The 23321-nt window shown below is 39.3% G+C and overlaps 1 protein-coding gene across 1 annotated transcript; it reads right to left on the reverse strand.

Annotated features, from left to right (window-relative positions):
- Position 1: 1 nt before the first annotated feature.
- On the reverse strand, positions 2–21534 carry phrf1 (PHD and ring finger domains 1). The gene is made up of 19 exons (XM_026176422.2): positions 21428–21534; positions 20571–20693; positions 20326–20451; positions 17591–17790; positions 16016–16099; positions 15785–15918; positions 13709–13800; positions 13244–13422; positions 12613–12745; positions 12372–12487; positions 12050–12243; positions 11063–11185; positions 8421–8575; positions 4933–6838; positions 3644–4827; positions 3194–3270; positions 2561–2710; positions 1656–1784; positions 2–1525 (listed from the first exon to the last, which is right to left on the reverse strand). The coding sequence occupies exons 2-19, from the start codon at positions 20656–20658 to the stop codon at positions 1358–1360; spliced, it is 5238 nt and encodes a 1745-aa protein (XP_026032207.2). The 5' UTR covers positions 20659–20693; positions 21428–21534; the 3' UTR covers positions 2–1357.
- Between the last annotated feature and the right edge of the window lie 1787 nt (positions 21535–23321).

Genomic DNA, 23321 nt, shown 5'->3' on the forward strand with positions numbered 1-23321 from the left:
CTCTTTGTCATCAGTGATTTAATATTTGATGTTTCCCTGTAGAAACACCTGGACTGATCAAGTAAATAGAGGAAAAAAAACCCACATACATTCAGATAACATGAGCACCTATTTGTTAAATTCTTCCATTCCAAGTTCCTGGCTTTATACAGCACAATTAAAGATAATGACAAGGAAGTTGTACAAGGCAGGTCCAGCAACCTAATTAATCAGTGTTTACAGTCGACAAACTAGTAGAGATAACAGAGTGGCAATTTGCACCACATTCTTTGCAAAAATAACTGGGGTTTTCCACCTTTGCCACTGAGAAATGTGTTGCCCTCACTCCTGAGTAAAAGCTATATTATTTACTATGGAATTGTATCCCTTGTCTAAAAACATAATACTGAAACAAATGAAATCTCACCTATGGATCTTGTATTCATTTTACTCCTTTGGCACAAAAAACTAATATTCTCTGGTTCTTTTAAAAAAATTATGGGTTTAAAAGGAGCTGAAGCTACAGCAAAGGAGAACAGTGAATATGACTATTCACTCCAAATTCACCTGCATTATGCTGAACTGAGTTCATTAGACATGGATATTAGAAATATGAATATGAAAAGAAGCGCTAAATTTAAAACATTAAACACAGTCAACTTGAACTAAAACAAATTTATGTCAATCATTCGCAACAGGCAACACGGATGAAAGGAACATACAGGTGAATGTATCAAATCTATATATTATATTTACAACCAAACCTAAAATTATTTTTAAGTCTACTGATAAATTTTCTACAAAAATTGCATAACCATGTGCTCTCTTAACATGTAATTTTCTTAAATATGCATATTCTTCATATTTTCCCGCTTCTCGTCTGACAAATTGAGTTTTGCCTATGATAAATACCCCTTCCCTCTCAAACAAACAAACAAACAAAAGAAATACATAGAAAATTCAAACGCCACGCCACATTGTATCCTACCAGTGATATGCCGGTGGAGAAAGCTACCCGGTTTTTACCTCTATGGGATGGTCTTTGAGTTTTGCCTCTTTAAGGCACACTCTCAAAGTCTCCCATTAAGTTTCTCAGCTGTGTTACAAACGGAGAATAGTTCTTGGCAAGAGACACCAATAGGTACTGTTCAAGTCATCAATGAATAAAGGTTGTGTTCAAAATACCATAAGGATAGAAATCTCAACATTATAGAAAATGTTCCATTTTGAAACTGTGAGCAAAGGTTGGTTGACCTTTTGCACTTGGTATGTTTAGAGTGTGATCACGCCCAATTCTAGGACATAGAATAATATAGCATAATATATGAATATGAAGTGAATATTGTGGGTGTAGTTGTCCCTGCCTATAGTTCCTGCCTCATCGTGGACTGTCAGAGGTTTTGGCTGCTTCAGCCTGGGTGTCTGGGGCTTTTCCTAAATCGTCTCCCTTTTTATGTTTCCTAGCATGTTTATATTTGTCCACATATGCCTTAACCAGATTTCCAACTTTCACTGGGTTGATTTCTCCACTCTTGCTGTGGCACACCTGAGAAAAAGATCATTTCAAATTGTTAAAAGAGACACTGAGAAACTCCTGAGTCACACCTTAAAAAAAACTGTTTAAGCAAATAAAGAATTAAAAAGAATTTCATCATCATCATATTTTTCTAACCCACCTTCTGGACAGCTTTGCGAAGAATCTCCTTGTATTCATCCTTGTTGATATCTCTCCTTTGGTAGAAAGGTTTGATAGCTAGCTTAACTTCTTCTATCGCTCTCTCTTGCATGTGCAGTTTTTTCAAATACTGTTAGGAGAAATAGAATCATAATTCATGCAGTGACATAATTTTTTCCACACGTTCATTTTGAAACTAACATTTGTGCATGCTTTTGCTTTCATTCGAACTTCAAATTCTTTGACAAATTCGTTCTTCAGTATAGGAAAATGTGTGAAAATTAATTGCACAAATGTTCCCTGCAGCATGGAACATTTGTGCAATTAATTTTCACACATTTTCCAAAGTGTTATCCAAGCAAGCCCAAACATGAAGCATGGTGTCACAATCTTTCTCTCTCTTTCGAATTTGGGGGGCTGGCCAGAGAAGTGATTTTGCACAACATAAGGTGAAGCTGAACGTTGACATTTCCTGCAAATAAAAGGCTACCATGTCTTCCTTTCATTTTGTTGGGCACTTTTTTAATAATTACAGTTGTGAATGTGCGAGTGAATGTGAGTGCGAATGGTTGTCTGTCTTTGTGTGTTGGCCCTGCGACAGACTGGCGACCTGTCCAGGGTGTACCCTGCCTCTCGCCCTATGACAGCTGGGATAGGCTCCAGTGCCCCCCGCGACCCTGAAAAGGATAAGCGGACGCGAATGGATGGATGGATAGTTCATCCATGTATCTCAGTTATCTGAAAAAATTCCCATACAGCCTTCCTGGGATAAAGTTAATGGGAATGGCCCAGACCAGCCCCCCCCCCAAAAAAAAACAACCAACAAATTCAGTCTGCAGGGGCATAACATGAAGGTAAAAGTTATAATCAAATATTTATTTAAGCTGAAAATGCATTTCTATTCACCTTGTCTTTCCTTGATAAATCTCCTTCTTCTGCCTCTCCTTGTGCAGTGGCCGATAACTCCCCAGAATGAAGACCATCAGATTTAGAGGAAGTACTGAGAAGACCATCAGCACACTTCTTGGAGGGGTCACTAACAGCTGCAGTAATATCCTGTAAAAGTCAAGGGAGATTATACAGTGACCACCACCTACAAAAATTCAAAATATTCCATCATATAAACACACAGAAAATTGTGGTCATGAATTTAAAATCAAGTCACACTCCAAATGCACAATTATTTAAAATTCAATTTGTACACATTTGTCCTATACTTAACAACCTGTGTTTTATTGTGTGTCTATACAAATAATTACTAATACTGATGGGTCTAAAACAATACTGTTGTGTCTCTTACAGATACTTGTATGGGGACACAGTTTATAAGTACTGCTTACATGCACAGTTCTACTTTCAGTTACTCTGAAACTGCTTTGGTATCAGTTTCACTTTCTATCACATGTCTCTATAAAAACACCAAACTTGCTTCTTCTGGATAAACACTGCCACCTTCCTACGAATATTGCCATTACATAAGAAATAGCACATGCAAAAAATATCTGGTAAATACTGCAGTGGCAAGTAGCTCAGACCTACCTGACTGGATGCCTGGACTGTCAAAGAAGGTCTGCGAGCCCCTTCCTGCTTTAGCTTCAGTTTATATAGAGCAAGTTCTGTGCAAGGGGGCGAAAAGGAAAGCACAAAAACACACAATTAGCAACATAAGATACACAACACACCTCGGATCTCGGCACATCTTTATACTTGTACTGTAAAACATTAGTTCTGCATGTCTTATGGTAAAAAAAATTAAAAAAATAATATTATTTATTTACATATTAAAAGTCTTTGCTTAAAGACTAGAAAAAGCTGCTAGAAACAGTGTTCAGAGCAGTTTGAAGCTTGAGTTTTCAGTTTATAGGGAACAGTTGTATCCAGGCTATATTGAACAGCAATCACTTCTAAAGGCATTTAAAAATAATGAAGTGACTTAAATAAAAACACATTAGTTAGCATGATATAGTAAAGTAACAATATACCACTTACTGCTCGCAGACTTCTCTGGTTGCGGACCCTCAGGCTCCTGTATATTCCAGGTAACACGCTTCACTTGTGTTTTGGATGTTTTTGCTCCTGCTTTTGTTGATATCTGCTGTACCTCATTCTTCCCGGCCACCACTTCTTTCTCTTGTACGACAGCTGCACCACTACTCTCTGTGTGCTCAGATTTCACGTAATCCAAGGTGTCTAGCATCACATCAATATTAAAGTCATCATCAGAGTCTGAAGGCTGCTGAACTTCCAGTTTTACAGGGACAGTCAATTCAGTGTTTTGATGTTTGGCCACGGCCAACGGCTGAGTCTCAGAGACTGTGTCCTGGTGGCTTTCGTCTGCAACAGGCGGGGTCAACGTAGAAAAGGAAGTATCGGGGGGTAAGCTGGATACACAGACTTGCTCTGATTTAACAATTGGAATTTCGCAAGTCTCGGTCTTAATGGGGACTTCGATATCCTCTTTGCTTACTGCCAAAGAACAAGTGTCTGTTTCCTCTTTCTTAATCGATATACTAATAGGATTATCTTCAAACATGCCAACCGATGCCTGTTTTTCTTTCTTAATTTCTTTTCTATCCTTTGCTTCTTTTGTACTTTCTGTAGTTTTGAACTGGCTCTCTGCACTGAGGACTTTGTCCGGCTTTTTTACTTTAGAGGTGAAAGAACAGGATGGACCCTCCTTTTTATTCAGATTGGCTTCAACTTTTTCATCTTTACTGTAGCTTTGAGAAACATCTTTCTCTTTTTTCTTGTCTTGCAACCTCTTTGCATCTTTAGAGGATGAAAGAGAAGTTTGGTGTGAGCTTTTGGATGATCTTTCTTCTTTCCTTTTCTCTCTTGAACTGGATCTAGACCTGTTTCTCCTCTTCTCTTTAGATCGTGACTCCACCTTGTCTCTTGAAGAGAGAGACAAATGTTTGCTGTGTTCTCTCCTCCTCTCCCTGGATCTGGACCGGGATTTTGACCGACCGTGCTTACGGTCCTTTGATCTAGATCGGGTTCTGGACCTGGAACGTGAATTGGACTGGGACTTTGACCGAGACCGACCACGTCTTTTGTCTTTTGAAACTCGTCGTCTTTCGTGGTCCCTCTCTTTGTCATCACTTCTCTCCTTGCTCCTTCGTTTATGCTTCTTCCTTGTTGAATGGTCTCTACTGCTGGAGCTGGAAGCAGACCTAAAATGTCCACAATTATAAATCATTCCAGTGAAGGTCAAAATAAAACACAGCATCACTGCCTAATTAGTATAAAGTATATTTGAAAAACTGTTATATATTTACCTGGATCGCCACCTTCTCCTTTCATCTTTTGATCGTGACCTGGACCGCCGTCTCTTTCTGTGAGTCCTATCAGGGGAATTGGGTTGAGAACTGTCTGAGCTTGAGTGTGCCCTATTCCTCTCTCTAGACCGTGATTGCCTGGAACTCCTTTCTTTCTCCTCACGGTCTACTTCTTTTTGCTTTGTGACATGGCCTGAACCATGCTGATCTCCTCTCCTGCCTCTGTCTGTCTCAGATCCACTGGAGGACTGCTCCTTCAAAGCTTTGGAGCTTTTCTTCGTATAGTCCAAATCTCTTGAAGGGGACTTTGAGCATGACATAACATGTGATTTAGTTTCTTCCTTTTGTTTCCTCTTGACAGTTGTAGAGTTATCCACTGATGAATCTTCCTTATCCTTTGAGAGAGATCTGCTGGGAGTTCCAGCACGTTGTCCACTCTTTGCCTCTTGAGTCTCTCTCTCAGTCTTTACAAGATCCAGAGTTTGATCAGCAGGTGGTGTGGTGTCTGTGGTCTCTGAATTAAAAAATCTGTCACCACTGATTTCAGATTCACCTGCATTTTCACAAGGTTCTTTCTTGACTTTGTCAAGTGATACAGTTTGTTCTTCAGTCTTTATGCCTGATAGTCTTGATTCATTTTCAACCTTTACAATGTCCTCCAAGAGTCTGGCCCCAGATGTGGTTTCCTGAGCTATCCCTGGTCCTTCCTGTGTGACCTCAATCTCTGATGTTTCAGTCTTCACCTGTACCAGGTCCTGCTCATTTTGCATTATAGTCTCATTGTTACTTAGACTAGGAGGCTTCCTGTCAAGTGTTACATACTGAGAAGTGCCATCTGGGCTTGTGCCCTCCGTTTCGTCACCTGAGCTGCTTGAATCTGACAGAGTAGGATTAAAGGGATCATATATATTATCTTGCTCCTTACTACCCAGACTACGTGATGCCAAAAGCATTTGTTTATCCCTGTCCAATTGTCTCTTTTTAGCTTCATCATCCTTTTTCCTCCAGTGTTCCTGGAAGGTGCCTACACTAGAAGAGGATGATGCAATGCCTAGCCGCCTTGATTGCCATGGGTTCCCACTAGAGTTGATGCGGAAGCTCACTGATGATGACGACGATGATGACGATGAGGAGGAGGCATATCGTGGCTGGCCGGCAGGACACCCAGCGGACGAGGATGAAGAGAATGAATTAGAGAAAGCTGAAGATGAGCTACCTCCATCAGGCCTGTGCCTTGGGGCCTGACCATCAGCCTGGCCCCTTTGCCGGTCTACACTTTGCTGCCTTCCTTTGTCCCCAGAAAGATTATTCATGCCCGTTTCAGGCATGCCATAACCATTATTATTAGGGGTGGATCTCCTACCCTGACCCCTGCTGCTACTAACTTCATGACTGCCATCTTGACTAGTGCCATCATTTGTCATGCCACTACTTTCCCTTTTTATTTTTGGTATTCTAGGAAGTTCTGACACATCTACCCACATGGGTTTTGTAGGTGCCTTTTTAGATTGGCTTTGTGATGGGATCATTCCCTTGCTTTTGGAGCTTGACTCTGCAGTTGGACAGACAGATGACAAGCCTTCCCTAGGGACTCCAAATCCATTGCTTACACGGTGATTAGAGGGTGTGGGTCTGTTTGGACGAGGTGGATGCAAACCTGGATGCCCTCTGAGATCAGAATGGAGAGGTGTTTGTGTGTGGCTAGTTGAAGAAGCTGCTAAAGGAGGTAACCGAGTTGAGCTCTGGGACAATGGTGTGCTCACAGAGGAGCAGGAGGGCCCTGGTTGATCTCTGTTGTAGTTCACAGACACAGAAGTGTCTCCTAGACCTGCTGACATCCCTGGGCTGTTTGCATCTCCAGAGCTACTGCTTTTTCTACTGCCAGGTATTAATGGAGATGGCATCACTGTAACAGAAGAAAGGAAAAAAAACAAAAACAAACAAACTTTAGTTTTCTTGCTAAAATTAAATTTAAGCATCTTAAGGTTTATCATGGTACTTTTTTAAAATATGGACCTCTGCTATGAGGTATCAGGTAGGGCTGCTCAATTAATCGAATTTTAATCACGATTACGATCTGGGCATTCAACGATCATTAAAAATGACTGAGCCGATTATTAGCCCCTCCCTCATTTATCCGCGACACCTTAAAGGCCGGTCCGTGAAAATATTGTCGGGCATAAACCGATCCGTGGCGCAAAAAAGGTTGGAGACCGCTGATTAAGAGGACCCGAGGGAAGCTCGGAAAGCTAAGCAGAAGTTATTTGGAGAGTGACTGCCGTTGGTTGAAAAGAGAGTTTAAAAAAAAAAAACTTCAGTGGTGTTGCACACTATTTTATATTATTTTTTAAAGTCATTGTTAACCCTTTAAAGCCGGTCAGAGCAGCACGCTCCGTTTTGCGTAACTATTTTTAAATCCCTGTAGAACCTGAACCGTGTAAGCTAGCGCAATAATTTGTTTTGCATATGAAACCAGAGGAGTTGTACTTACATCTTATGCCATCAGCTTGTCCTCGGTCACGGTTTCGTTCCACATATAGCTTTGCAAAAATTGCATAAAAAGCGCTTGCAGGAACAAAAACATAATATTCCAGAAACACGCTTTGCCGTTCCTATCAGCTGTTCGTAACACTTCCCACAGTGAAATGATGCACATGCTGTTTTCTTTGCAAATTTGCATCATAGGATTGTTTTTTGTTTTTCCTGCAGTATATAAAAATTGCTGTATCTCCAAAATAAAACTATGAAGACACTCAAAATAAATTTCCTGTGGTGGGAAACTATTTTTTGCAACTTTATTGTATTTAAAGTTTTGAGGGATAAACCTCTTAAATTTCTCCAAGTAGAAATATATGTAAACAAAACAAAAGCGATTTTCAATTTTTTTTGTAGTTTATTGCACTTTTTTGCAATTTATGTAGTTACTATGGACTTAATGCATACATATTATTAAAATATGGGCTATAACAGTTGTATTGATGTATAGCAACTTGAAATGCTCCCACAAATGGCACTACAGCATGTAAAAAAAATAATATAAGCTCTGGTGGACTTGGTTCTATAGTAGGTCTTAAAGGGTTAAATAAATATCGTCAAATAATCGTGATCTCAATTTCAGTGAAAATAATCGTGATTATCATTTTTGCCATAATCGAGCAGCCCTAGTATCAGGCTATTCTAACTAGAACTGCAATTAAGCTAAGGCAGATCTAGTTCATGTGCCGCTAGCTCACCATGGCTGCAAAGAACAACAAAGTATACTATCTCACAGCAGAAGCAGATACTAAACTGCCTGTTCACTTGGCAAAAAATAATTATAACTTAATGTTGCAGTAAAATATAAACAGTAGTATTTAAGAACAAATGCGTGCACCCCGAATGTAAATGTGTGGGATATACTGCACACAGCTAGAAAATACAAGTACACACAATATAAATGCATTTCATAGTCTGGATATGTGACACAAAAATGTATTACATACACCTACTTGGTTTGGTAGCTTTAAGCGAACCATCTCGATTAATGACAACATCAGAACTGTCCATCAAGAGCATGCTCTGTCCTGATAGGATGCTGCCCAGCAGATCAGGCACAGGAGCTGCCTCCACAACACCTCCTGATGGGTGGACATCCATACCCCTCCTGGTATAGCATAGCAAACCTTCAATAAGATTTGTGAAGTATTTACGGATATAAATCAAACGTAACGTTTGTAGATTCATATGTGCATTACAGAATGTATAGGATAAAGTTCTAATCATCTCTTAGTTTACTCAGATTGCACAGAGTGTATATTTGTTAATAATTTGAATCATTTTGGATAAGGATAAGTGTAAGATAATGGGGAATTTCAGTTTTTACTTTATAATTTGTTCAGCGTAAGATTACAGTTAAATTTTATTTTTTCTTGCCTTATTTAATTTTTATGTACTGTTCCTTTAACACACGGTAACTGTGCACGGGGGGAGCGTTCGCGACAGGCAGTATGGAGCTACAGGGGCTTTAACTAGCTGTGGAGAAAAACAGTTTCTTACCGTGTTTGCAGTGTACAGGAACATTCAAATGGATCACTGTATTTCAAAACTGTGGAAATACATGTTTGCCTGTTTGTTTTTCGACTACAAGCGGACTTTGTGGATTATGTTCAACTGCACTAAGACACACGTACGGCCCGACTACCAGCTAGTGCTTCCGCGGTAATAGATATGTTTTAATGTTCACCAGAAATTTCCAGTTTTAAAAAAATGGCAAGTTTTCATCTCCTATCTGGAGCAGATTTAATATTCTATAACTACAATCAAGGGTGAAAAATGGTCACAACAGATGCGACAGAGAGGTGAATCGTTCTAGACATTTGCATGTTATGTTCAAAAACCACAATCAACATAAAAGTAGCTGTCAGGTGTGGCCATTCATTCTTTTGAGGTTAAGTTTTTCCTTACCTTTTCAGCCATTTCCATCTTAATTTCTAAGGTTTACAATTACAAGCCCCTATCATTGATATTAACTGCCTGAACTGTACCAAAATGTTGAAAGTCATGTTTTTTCCTCTCATAGTGACCAACTGAATGTGTAGTTTTAAACACGGCTCAAAATCATATTTAGGAGTAATTTAATAGTAATTAAGGTATTTATGCTCATGGTTTTTAGGTAGATTAACTTCTACAATTAACAGAAAAAAAAAAAGATATGCATACCAACATACGTAAACAGCTGATAATTGACTGTGTGCACATTAGCATATGCTACTTCCGGTGCGGAAACTCCTGTGGGGAGCTTTGTTTCCGGTGTCCTATTTGCGCCTGGTTTATGGTCCAAAACAAGTTAAGCAAATGAATGAATCAAGCGGCGATTTACATTTCTATAGATGTCTAGGGCAGTTACCCAATATATCTGTAAATGATGTTCATCGACTTGTTGATATTTTTTCCCTGCACCTCAGGACAAAAGAGAAAATGGATTCAAATGTTATATTTCTCAGCTGTCCCTCGTTTATAGCGGGTGTTATGTTCTAAAAATAACCAGCGATAGGTGAAATCAAGTAGCCAATTTTATTTTTTGATGGTGCAAAACGTTTCGTGGACATACAGTACTGCACTTCAGAGTCACACTGCTAGCGATCGATGCAGCGACAGGAGAGACGTCACGGAGGAGATCGTCTGCAGCGATCAGGACGCAGGACACAATGTGACATAAAAAAAAATAAGCATGCAAACTTGCACTAAAAAATCTGCGAAACAGCGAGGTGAAAGGTTAACCGCGTTATTAGCGAGGGACCGCTGTAATTTTTAAGGTAAGTCACAACATACCCTTCGCAAATACTAATGTATAGAAACCCTTACCAGCAATCATTCATTTTTTGTGTGGCTTTTTTCACGGTTTGTTAACATGCTGTGTAGGTGTGTACTTGACTAGCTGATCTCGACATAATGGGGGAAACATCTGGTTTGACTATTCTTCACCTGTAGTTTGAATGCTGAACATTTGCCTGTTTAAATCATAAGACCAGTCACTATACAGAGATACTTCTGAATGTGGACGATGGGTCTTCTGCATGCAGTAATGCAGTTCTGCTTGTGTTGAGTGATGTAAACAACTGATCGATCTAAACTCTTTAAACGTCAAAATTGATCATTAGATTTTTTATGACACAACAGTGGTGAGTGTTCCCACCTTCTGCTTTTTGTAACTTAACGCGATCTTTCCGTTTTCGAGTTTTGGAGATGATTTTGGAGTATATCGTCGAAGTAGCAATTGACTGCAAAGTAAAGCTACCGGAAATGTACAACCCCACATCCGGTCTCAAACCAGGAAGTTAGCATTTTCTCGTGCACAGGGTCAATATGAGCCTTACCATATAAAATTGGGGTTGTTGATAAAATGACTCACTTTATCAGTAGTAGCAGTAGTAGTAAAACGACGTATGATGCATCAATCATGTTGCTTACATTTTAATAAACAACAGTTAGCACAATAGCACAGATCCAACTAAAGCTACCTGTATTTAATTAGTTTGTTTAATACAATAATTATACAGATGAATTAAAGCAAACAAATACTGCAAGCTTTATTCAACTTTTCAGTTGTTTTTAACCTAATCCATGTCCCAGGGCAAACAGGAAATGATACCTGGAAAGACTTGCAGTGATTGGTCGAGCCACGGGCTGATGAGAGCGAAGCGCTGAGCAGGAGATCCCTCGTCTCTTGGCCTCCAGTAGCGATGAAACATGAGCCTGCTGTTCATCCTCCTCACTGGTCAAATGGGCACCATAGGTTCAAAAAGAAAAGGAAAAAAGTTAGCTTAATACAGTGGTTCCCAAACTCCCCTTTGTTTTACAAGACCTGCAAAAAATTACAGGTTACAATAAAATAAACCACTACCCTCTTTTAGATAACAGAAAAACAAAACATCTTTACGGTGTAATTATTTTACGTATTTTTTTTTTGTGTGTAAGAATATTCAACACTGCTATCAATACATCTGGGTTAATAGTTCTAACCGAATAAGTTTAGTGAAACAGTGAGACATACAGGTGCTACTCAAATCTTGAAAATCAGTATTTTTCATCAGTTATTTAAGAAATTAAACATTCAACATATTCTGCACTTGTGATATGTAAAAAACAAAAACATTTCATTTTTCATTTTTATAATTGACAGTTTGATAAATATTCGAAGATTTAATTTCAAGCTTGAATAAACTGCTGTTCAAACAGGTAAAATACCAATGGGTTTGCTGACTGTCATTGCTGTCATGGGCCAGACACCCAGTCTTTCCTGAAACCCAGAGACAATCTATGGTTTGCTGCCATTATGAAAATGAGAAAACACCCAATTTTAAAAATACAGATGAGCTAAAGGCTACTACTAAAGCAACCACCACAGCAGCACAAAAAGCTGATAGCTTTCATGCTACACTGCACTGACACAATAATTTTCTTAGAAATCTGTCTTTGATTGATCTTAGAAAAAATAAATAAAAAGAAAGGCTTGAAATATTTCACTTTGCACGTAACAAATATAGAATTATATGAAGGCTGATTACTTTTAAATGAAACTACATAAATATGAACTTAATGATATTCTAATCTTTGTATATAGAGCTGAGTCTCTTACCGATCCACAAATGGATCCAAATCAAATGGGTCTCCATAGATAGAGAGGGATGCAGCTCCTATGTCAGCACGCATATTGCTTAGTGTGTGCTCTGATGGCCTATAAACTGTTGGAAGCGATGAGCTCTTCTTGTCCTTTACAATTCCAAGACTATTAGCAATACGGCTTCGTGGAGTGGCAACCTTCTTCATCATCTAACAGGAAAAGAGAGTTGTTCTTGAAATCTTTCATAGGACTACAATAGAAATTTCCATTGTTGAAATGAAAATGAAGAATGTTTAAAATCACATATATAAATGTTTGATGTTGATAATAGACTTACCATCCTTCTCCTAGATTTATTCCTCCTTACTTTTCGTTTCCTCCTCTTGACTCCCGTGCTAGACACTTTACCATTTTTAGCAGATGTCTTCCTACTTTTCACCTTTTTGTGCTTTCCTGGACAGGTGACGAAATAGAGGGGAGAGGGAAAAAAAGCATTTTATCATCAGTTTATTCACTCATCATCTGTTCATGCAAGTACTTTTATCTAAAATAATTCCTTCATATACGTCCTTACTTACCAGTTTTGCGTTTACGGCTAGATGCTAAACGAGGTGTTAAGTCCCGTATGTATACAGCTGTGTTGAGCCCAGCAATCACAGCATTAATCGTTTCATCCAGCCAAGTGGACTGTATCAGATATGTCGGGGCCAGCTAATGGGAAAAGGTTTGCGTTACTCCACTGCTTTGCTTTCACAACGTTCTGCAAACTTGACTCTCAAACATTAAATGCTACTTAGCAAAAACATATTAGTTGGCATTTAAGACACTTAAAAGTCAAAAATGCATGCCTTTTTTTTTTTGCAGTCAATAGCACTAAAGTATATTATCCAGATACATGACAATACCAACAGCATTCCCAGACTGCATACCTCCACCAGGGCTGAAAATTTGCAGAAAATTTTCAAGCAAATCTGTCCATGACTTTTTGATAGATCCTGCTAACAGCTAAAAAACAATCAAGCTGCTCCAATCACATAATCCCCGTGGTAGAGGTAATAAGTGTTTAATGGTATTAATAAATGTATTACGCGGAACAAATAATTTTGTTAAGCTTTGACACAATAAGCTGCAAAATCCAACAACGCATGAATGCAACAGTAATGAGTTAGAAAATAAGCCAAGACATAAGCATCACGCTTCATGCCAAACCTGCGACGTGCGTGCCTGTGTGATGCGATGTCGGTTGACATTGGCTCGGACCCTCTCACTCTGCTGGGTACGGGCAATGGCTCTGGTGGGGCCTGAAGCACGGGCTTGTGATCGACTGGTGGCAGGACGTGCAGTAGAAGGCAGGCTGTCAGCATCACTGAGTTCCTCAGCTGAACCTCCTGATAAAAGGAGATTTTAAAGTTTGATTTGTGAAAGGCTGTATTAGGGTGCATTTTTTCCCGAAATCTTTTTTTTTTTTTTTAGAAAATTAAATGTATAAACATCAATTACACAAAGAATAAACTTTTAAAAGCAAGATAAAACAAAATTTAAGCCAACAGGGATACTTTTCAGTATATGTACAAAACTGTATATTTATTTAATTAACATTTAGGTTTTGTTTTTAATTACTATCAGTGAATGATCACGTGCTGCACAAAGAACTTCATTAACTTGAAGGCTTACTTGAGTTACGGTTGTTGGCTTCACACTCAGGACAGAACCATTCCTCTACAGGAACAGAGTCAAGGGGCGGCGTGAGGCACTCCATGTGATATCTATAGAATAAAACACCTTACTGTTAAATATGCAAGCATTCATATGCATGAGTCACAATATGAAGGCTATTTAGCAATGATAAGTAGGTTGAGCGATTGGACGAATATATCAACTATCGACGACAGTTTTTACAAGGGCGATTTATTTATTTATTTATTTATTTACCCGTAAGTACGTTTGCTAATAGTTATGGAGCTAACAGAAGCAGTCAACAGAAAAAAATAATAATAATAGCGCTGTTGTAACACCACCCTCTTTCATCTGTGAGCGAAATGCACCCTCCTCTAGTGATGTGTCGGTCGCGAACAAAACGGCTCTTAGAACCGGATCTTTGACGTGAACGACGCGAGCCGGCTCCTTCCCCCCGCCCCCCCCCCCCCCTTTCTCTCACCCTCTTTCTCGCACGTTTTGTCCGCTTCACTCCGCATGCAAGCCTTGTGCTTTGCGCTGGGAAGAGGGGGGAAGGGGCGGTAGTTACACTCACAGTAGCACAGAAACAGAGCAGGAGGGAAAGACAGAAAGAGAGCCAGGGACAACAACGTCACATTAGAAAGGTATAGTAATCATCCACAACTATTTTCAGTTGCGGATGATAAAGGATTCAGAAAGTTTATTCATGCAGGCCCATATGACAGAGAATATGCATGTTCTTTTTGTTTTCATATTTTAATTTATATTTAATTGTGTTGTGGTTTGTAGTGTTTTGTGTTGTTTCACTTTAAATTTGTTTAAAAGGAAAAAGCTGAAAATTTAAATAGTTACAAGTTGAACTGTGAATAGTTGTTTTTGTATTAAATGGTAAATGGCCTGCATTTGTATAGCGCTTTTCTAGTCCCCAAGGACCCCAAAGCGCTTCACACTACATTCAGCCATTCACCCATTCACCTGACAGAGGCGAGGCTGCCGGACACTGGCGCCACCGGGCCCTCCGACCACCACCAGTAGGCAACATGGGGTTAGTATCTTGCCCAAGGATATTTGGCATGCAGCCAGGAGGCACCCTGGGATCAAAACACTGACCTTCTGATTAGTGGTTGACCTGCTCTGCCACCTGAGCTAAATGATTTATTTATTACATTTTATGTGGAGTGAATAAATAAAAGTATATTTACAGTGGCCCCTAGAGACAAAGCACGTAAAAACTCCAAAACAAGTACAAAAGACAACAGAAGTGCTCCAGGATGCTAGGCGCAGTGTTGAGCTTTTGTTACCTACTGGCTACACAAGCCAGGAAGTACCAACGACCGGATTTGGTGTGTGGTAGTAACAGGTAAATGAACTTTTTTTTAAAAATTATTTTAATATATATAGGAGGGCTTGTGTATAAATACACAAACAACACACATATGCTTTCAGTTGTGTAATTTAAGTGATCTAGGTAGCTCTGTTTTCGAAGGTCAGTTAACGCTAGAAATGTGTTTTGGAGTTTGTACGTGCTTTGTCTCTAGGGGCCACTGTATATATTTATATATAAACATATAATAATTACATCCTTAGATTTACCTCTTTCATCTGGTTTAAAGCCAAAGAAATTCCAAATTGGCGACATTATATATTTTTTTTAGTGCTGTCAGCGTTAACGCGCCGTCATCATGACTCACGCGATTAACAATTAACCCATCTGGAGCGCGGACTGAGTCAAAATACCTGAAATGTCTGTGTCAACGCATTTCGGCAGTTTGTCCAAATTTTGTTCATTCTGCACTCCAGATGGGTTGAGAATGTTAAAATTTTAATCGTGATGACTGCGTTTAGGCTGCTTTAACGCTGACAGCGTTTCGTTTTTTTGGAAACTAGTTCGTCCATGTTTGGACTTCTGTGTTGTAAACGTGCGAATCAGTCCGTGGATGTTTACATAGCCCCGCCCATCAAAACGTCTGCGCATGCGTGAATATATCACCCATCGGCGATTGTTGGACTGACGGTTGCCGGTTGGAAAATTTCTACATAACGCCCAACCCTAAATGATAATGTAAACTTCACCCTGCATCACAGCCGTCACATAGCAGCAGGCGGTCCTCTCGGTCACTGCCCCCACAAACTTCACAGTTGGTCTGCTCCAAGTCCAAATTAACGGTTTCCTCTTGCCCTTCCTTCACAGGCTTTTGCACAGTTATCTAAAAAGAAGCAATAATCATAAAGACACGTAGGAAAATAGAAAACATAACACAATGTACTTTGAGTAAAATGAGTTAATAATTGTTTCAAACTCACCATTTTTTTCACTTTGCCTCCATAACATTTCCTGAGGTATATACTGTTAAAGGCCATACGGTCGACAGGACACGAGTTTGCATTCTGGAGGAGAAACAAACAAAAAACAAACACTAACTGAGCCGCTGACCTTTCTCTTCCTCTGATTTCTCATCAGCGTTCAACACTCTGCAGCCTTGTATCCTGGCCACTAAACTTTCCTCCCAATTTCACCTGGATGATCAGCTAATCCTGTGGATATTGGACTTTTTGACCAACAGGACTCAGAAAGCTTGGATCAACAACTCTCTTTCCGGTCTCCGTTCCACCTCCACTGGCTCCCCCCAGGGCTGTGTGCTCTCCCCCCTGCTCTTCATCTACAGCGATGACTGCAGATCCACACAGCCCAACTGTCACCTGGTGAAATATGCTGACAGCACAGTTCTCCTGTCACTGCTGTCAGGCCCCTGACAACACCACGGGCCCGCTCTTCAGGAGTTTGTAGAGTGGTGTGACAGCTCCAAACTTGAACTGAACATGAGATGGTGGTGACCTTCTCCAGTAGGCAGAGGGATCTGGCTGCTTCAGTCACCACCACCATCCATGGGAAGCCAGTGGAGGTAGTTGAGGAGCACAAATACCTGGGAACCATCTTTGACAACCTCCTGAAATTCACTGCTAAGACAGAGGAGATTCTGAGGAGGTGCCACCAACGGCTATACCTCCTAAGGAAACTCAACTCCTTTGAAGTCAGCACACCCATCATGATGACTTTTTACTATGCCTTCCTGGAAAGCATCATGAGCTTCTCCATTACCTGCTGGTTCCACTCCCTCAGCCTTCAGAACAGGAACAGACTGCAGCACACTGCATCAGTGTGCTCTAAAATCATTGGACTGCCTGTCAGAACTCTTGCACAGGTTTTCAGCCAACAGGCACTTAGACAGGCAGCCAAAATCATCAATGACCCCTCTCACATTCTTCACCCCACATTTCAATAGCTCCCCTCTGGGCGGTGCCTCCACTGCATTTCCTGCAGGACTAAGAGGAGGAGAGCCACCTTTGTCCCCAAAGCCACTCTGCTTTTTAACTCCAGCCGATAAGACCATTTCCCACACCAGAAACATAAACTACTCTACACTCTTTTATATTGCTGACACTTTATTCACTTTTAGTCACTTACGGTTATTTATTCACGTAGTCACTTTAATTTTAAAACTGTGCAATTTTAAAACTGTGTATAGTGTAAACTCTGTGTACTGTGTAAAGTCTCTATTTTTGTTGTTTTTGTGTTTTAGTGCAAGTTAAAGACAACACATTCTCTGATCTCCCATTTACATCTGTGCTCATTTTTACACACATACTGTATATTCTGTGTATTTATTATGTCATTCTTATTGCCTGTTTATGCCCTGCCCTTATCTTTAACGTCATGCTGCCCTGTTGTATCCTAATTGCGCCTTGGGGATAAATAAAATCTTTATGATTCTACCACAAAAGCATAAAACTGCAGAGAAAATAGCGATTATTAGAAAATGTAAGACACTTCATAAGTAAACGTTTTCTTTTGTTCATACATCATAAATTCAGACCCACCTTGGCCCATTCCAGGATGCAGTCGAAACAGAAGTAGTGCTCACAGTTCTCTGGTGTTGCCACAGGCTGACTGTTGAGAGAGTTAAGGCAGATGGGACACTTTTCTGCGTCCTCATCAGAGCTCATCATTGCAAGGTCTGCAGAGGTTCCTCCAAAAGCTCCATCTTCCGGCTGAGCATCTTCTTCTTCTTCTTCTAGATCTAATAAAAATTACCAGAAATATATTCTACATAAACTGGCATAAACAAAACAAAAGTTGTGCACAGAGTAGCACAGATCCTTAGGAAAAAAATAACTCTTTACTTTTTTCCTACTGATTATCAGCAAATTTTACGCTTTTCACTTATGCAAAGCTGGGTCATGGGGGCTTAGCCCAACCAACATACACAGGAAACTCATGTCAGCTGCTTGTAACCAGGATCTTGTTCTTTCAGTCACTTCCCCAAGCTCATAAACATAGGTGAGTGTTGGAACATAGATCAATTAGTATACCAAAAACTTTACTTTCTGGTTCAGCTCTCTCTTCACCACAGTGGTCCAGTACAGTGCTCATATTACTGTTTCCCATCAACCACACTCTCCAACTTTCCATCACTTACAAACAAGAGCCCAAGATATTTAAACCTGTATGCTCCAGGCAAACAACTCTCCCCCAAACCTAGAGGGATCTGTCAACCATTTTCAAGTAGAGAACAATAGGCTTTAATTTGGAATTTTCATGCCTTAATAATAGCATTCAGTCTATTAAATTATACAGTCTGCATTTTGGCCAGCTTTCCTTCCTGGCTCTAAGCAGACTTTTTCAATAAAGCACTTATACGGTAAAGGCAAATACTTATTCAAACATCTTTTCTTTAACGTAAGATATGCCATTTCTCCTATCATATACACACTGCAGTGATACTACGTATTTAAACTCATACTTTCATATTTTACAGTCTCTCTTTGTAAAATATGCCATTATGCTGTCCATGTTTGTAACTGATCATGTGATACTAAACCGCTTCTTTCATGTGAAGGTTGATGGTTTGATCCCAGTCTGCATGCCAAGTGTCCTTGGCAGGATATTAATCTCATGTTGCTCTCCGATGCATCCATCGGAGTATGAATGTGTGTGGATGGTAGTTAGGAATCACTTAGAAACAGTAGAAAAAAAGTGCTCATATGAATGGGTGAAAGTACTAGTTAGGGCTGAACGATTATGGAAAATAATCTAATTGCGATTTTTTGCCCCAATATTGCGATTGCAATGCGATATGCGATTATTTTTTAAGGTCTTTGTCTTCTGTATTATTAAACAAAGACAAGCAATACATCATATAGTATGGCCAATACTATATTACATTAATTTTAAACTGTTCTTTCCTGGAAGACAGACCTCTGTTATGATGACATGAGGTGATGCATGAATTGATGACTGACATTTTTATTTAACTTCTTCAATCACAACAGTATATTTGAACATACACAATAGTTTATTTTTAGCTTACAAACATCTGAGCATAAAGTGCTGACAAGGAACCCTGGTGTAAACATTAAAATGAAAGTCAGTACAATGTGCAGATTGCAGAAATATACATAAAAAAATCAGTGGCTTTACCACACTCAGTTTTTCAACATCTGTGAACTACTAGACAGTCATTCAATTAAAAAATAATATTAATAAACTCGGCCGTCTGCTTCTTGCTATCTAAAATATAACCAGACACTGGTGTAAATTCTTGACTGTCTCATACTTCTGTTTAATAAGTTTTCTGTTTGACGTTTAGTCAGCTGTGTGAAAACCAAGGAGGAACCCACCCGGGGGATTAATAAAGTTTTATTTTATCTAATCTAATAACTTTAATCTCAGCCAAACCGATTTACTCACGAACAAACAAAACACTGAAAAAAGCCCAACAATAACATTTTTAGGTTGTCTAAGTGACTTATATATTACGTTTAACCCGAGCAGCGAAACTCCGCGGTGATCTGAAAATGATGTGCCGGGAGTTGTGCCGTTCTCGGCCGCATCAGTAACCCTCGAGCTCCCGGCTAGCTGTCGAGCTGGTGGGTAGCAGACGCCTCTGAAAACGCCGAAGCACTTTTGCAAATATGGGATATCTTGATAAACCGAGCAGATATTTGATGTTTACACAACTACTTTCTCGCCTGAAAATATGTTAAAAGTTTATTTTGTGACCCAGAAAGATTAGTATGAGTAATTTTAAAACTTAGTAGCGGCCGCCATTGCTGGAAACTGGAGTTTGGCTGGGCCGCGCTATGAATTCTGGGATATGGTAGTAATTTGGACAGCCTTCGGCGCGTCGCTGTGACGTAATCGGTCTACAAATGCGGCCTCAGGAGGATGCAGCCCATGAATTTGGACATGTCCAGAGTATAATCGCAGCCTTTGCGGTTAGAAAATTGCACTTGATCATGTCGCGATATTATCGCAAATGCGATATATCGTTCAGCCCTAGTACTAGTTGTGTAAAGTGCTTTGAGTGCTCCAGTCCATTTACCATGTGAACACAGTGATAGAGTAGGAAACCCTGCGTTAACTTCGCAAATTGAAAACCACCTTCATGAATCAACTAGCCTGACTGCTGATTTTAAAGTAAGCAAATATAGGTAAGAAGAAGATGTCCTAAGTATGCAAACTTTGCTTCTCAAATATGCTTATGATACTTAAGGTAAGATTCAGATCACAAAGATGTTCAGCCAACAAAAAATACATATTGAGTCACTCCTACCATCCTCTTCTTCATTCCCTTCTTCTTCTTCCTCCTCCTCATCTCCATTTACTTGGCCATCCTTTTCTTCATCCCCACTTTCAGATTCTCCCTCCTCAGACTCCACGTCTGAGTCATCAGAGTCATCTAAAGGGAAAGGTTAACGTGGAAAAAAAACAAAAAATAAAATAAAATAAAATAAAACAAACAGAAAATGCAGTAAAACTTTAAAGTATGTGGGGCTCCCGATCAAGGGAAACTACTACCTGATATGGCCCACAGTGCAGCTCTTTTTCCTCTGCTGTGAGATGTGCTGCAATTGATCAGCTCATCTTGGCTGTCGTCTTCATCCATGGTTGACCATCAGAACAGCATCAGCAGCAACTTTTCTAATACAATATAACAATTCAAAGATTTAACACAAATGCAGAAATAAAGAAGGTAATAACTGTTTTCCCCTAATGAAATAGATCGTGATAATCATGTATTGCTGTTAACATATACGCGAATCTACGCACTTAAGGAATTTTGTTATTTACACCCGCCCCTCTCTGCCCCAATCAGGAATCGAAAATGGTCTCAGAGATGTATTACTAGAATGAAGTGACAAATCACTTTTCTTAAGCGACACAAGTGTCATATCACTGTATATGCAGTCATTTCTGAGACGATATTTTCACTCTTTTGATGGTTTTTAATTGCTTGCACACAAATACAAAAGGCTTTCCTAACACCCGGTAGCTAAAGGACAACCTATGGACTCTGCAGGAGCTACATTTGTAAACAAAGAAGAAACTAAGGACCAAACATTGCGTTTTTCCTTTTCTCACAGATAAAATAAGCAAGCAGCACATATAAAAACATCCACTTTAAAGCTATCCGCTGCGACAAGAACATAGCATTTTCTGTATAACCGTACTTAAATGCCGCTAGCTAGTAACGTTAGCACCAGTGTAGCATGTTAGCTAGCATTGGGACGCTAAAATTAGAAAACGTCAAGTACAAGCTGGCTTGAAGTCTTTACTGAAAGCACTCAGTGTGTCCGTAATTTATTCAAACTCTCCGTTTAACCCATGTAACTGTGGCGTTCTATTAAAGCAATTAACAGTAATATAAGACCTACCCTATTCAGAGGTGTAGGGTATATGTTCAGAGTGGTTTGAAGTCTCCAGGGTTGTTGACTGACACCACCGGCTGGTTGGAGACGGAAATGGCCGCGTGCAGTCAGAAGAATTGGCTCTTAAAGAGATAGTGTCCTCTTATTTGAAATCAGCTTATATTTAGTGATCACTAGGTTCATTTTTGTTGTTGTTGTTGTTGTTTTTCTTAAAGACACGTTTGAACAGTAGGCTATTTCACGCAAGATTAATTAGGACAAAACGAGTAGTCAAAGTTGTCAGCTTGATATCCAAGACCAGATTTAGTCATGTCTGCGCCAGCACAAAACCCTAATGGCAATCGATAAAGCTGTTATCGGGGTTTACCAAAGAGGCGCAGTGTCAGTTTTGTGACTGAAAACTAAATTGGGGCAAATTGACGTAATGATGCATTCCCAAAGATGTGACCATAAAAAGTTATTTTGGTAATCTACTGACAGTGCGATAATTCATGGGCCATTCTACGACTGCACAACATTTTCTGTTCCACACGTGATTTTTAATGCACTTTTTCTTTTTTGATTTTGTTTTAAAGAACACTGCCAGTTTTGACCCACAACATTGAGTGGCACGACAAAGAGGAATTGGCATGATCCAGTCATGGGCCAACACCATGGGTGGGACAAAGGTCAGTCTTCTTTGACATATTTTATATTTCATTCAGTCTTTTCTGATTAGACTGGGTGTAATCTTGTTTTACCATATAATTTTTAAATAGAATAATCATAGATTTTTCTAGCTCACAAGTGTTTACTCTATTACCTTTGTAATAGTTCAATTCACTTCAATTTTATTTATATAGCGCCAAATCACAACAACAGTCGCCTGAAGGCGCTTCATATTGTAAGGTAGACCATACAATAATACAGGGGAAAACAACAACAACAACCACATTTCATTCATTCATTCATTCATTCATTCATTCATTCATTCATTCATTCATTCATTCATTCATTCATTTATTTATTCATTTTCAGGCACAACAAATACCTATATTGAACATAAAATACACAAAACAAAAAACAAAAATTGCCTGAAAAAGGAGTGGGACGAAGAAAACTTATTAAATCCCACCCCTATACTCACTCATCAACAAAAAAAACAATAAACTTCCCGCAGCTACGCCCATCATTGCATACAGACCCATCAACAGCTCCGGGCACAAGCATCTAAGCGGCAGCTCGCAACCAACAATTAGAGCCTTCATAACTGAATACAGAATATATAAATTATAAATTGCATTACCACAGGTAACAGGCAGTAATAACTACAAGTAACAAACACACATACATATACATACATATATATCTACACACACAAGTACATATATGTACATACATACGCACACTTTATTTATTTATTTTTTATTTTGGAATCCATACCAGCAATGGTAAGAGGACAGACATTACAGAGCACACTAAAACCCATCATTGAGTATACTGTGACCAGACCAACTGTTTGTAGAGAAATTTAAATCTATGAATATTTTTGCATTGTTTCAATTGTAAACTCAGACTGTTCCAGATTTTCACACCACATACAGACACACAAAAGCCTTTACGGGTTGTTCGAGTTCTGGGTAATTTGAATTCTCCAAAGCCTCTCACATTATAAACCTTTTCTCGAATTTCAAATCTAGTTTGTAAATTTGCCGGTAAAAGTTTAGTAAAAGCTTTATACAAAATTATGGATGTATTGTAATTAACCAGATCCTGGAATTTAAGTAACTTTGCCTGAAGAAAGAATTTGTGAGTATGATCTAGATAACCAGCCTTGTGAATAATACACAGTGCTCGTTTCTGTACTGTGACTAATGGATTAGTTGTATTTTTATATGTATTTCCCCACACTTCCACACAA

Source organism: Astatotilapia calliptera, chromosome 7, assembly GCF_964374335.1.
Source record: "Astatotilapia calliptera chromosome 7, fAstCal68.1, whole genome shotgun sequence".
In the NCBI taxonomy this organism is placed as follows: Eukaryota; Metazoa; Chordata; class Actinopteri; order Cichliformes; family Cichlidae; genus Astatotilapia; species Astatotilapia calliptera.

Coding starts and splice junctions, on each gene's coding strand:
- phrf1 (XM_026176422.2), bottom strand. CDS start 20,658: ATGGATGAAGACGACAGCCAAGATGAGCTGATCAATTGCAGCACATCT. Junction 13,801..15,784: donor TGTGACGGCTGTGATGCAGG/GTGAAGTTTACA, acceptor TTTATTCTATAG/ATATCACATGGAGTGCCTCA. Junction 12,244..12,371: donor ATAAATCTAGGAGAAGGATG/GTAAGTCTATTA, acceptor TTTTCCTGTTAG/ATGATGAAGAAGGTTGCCAC.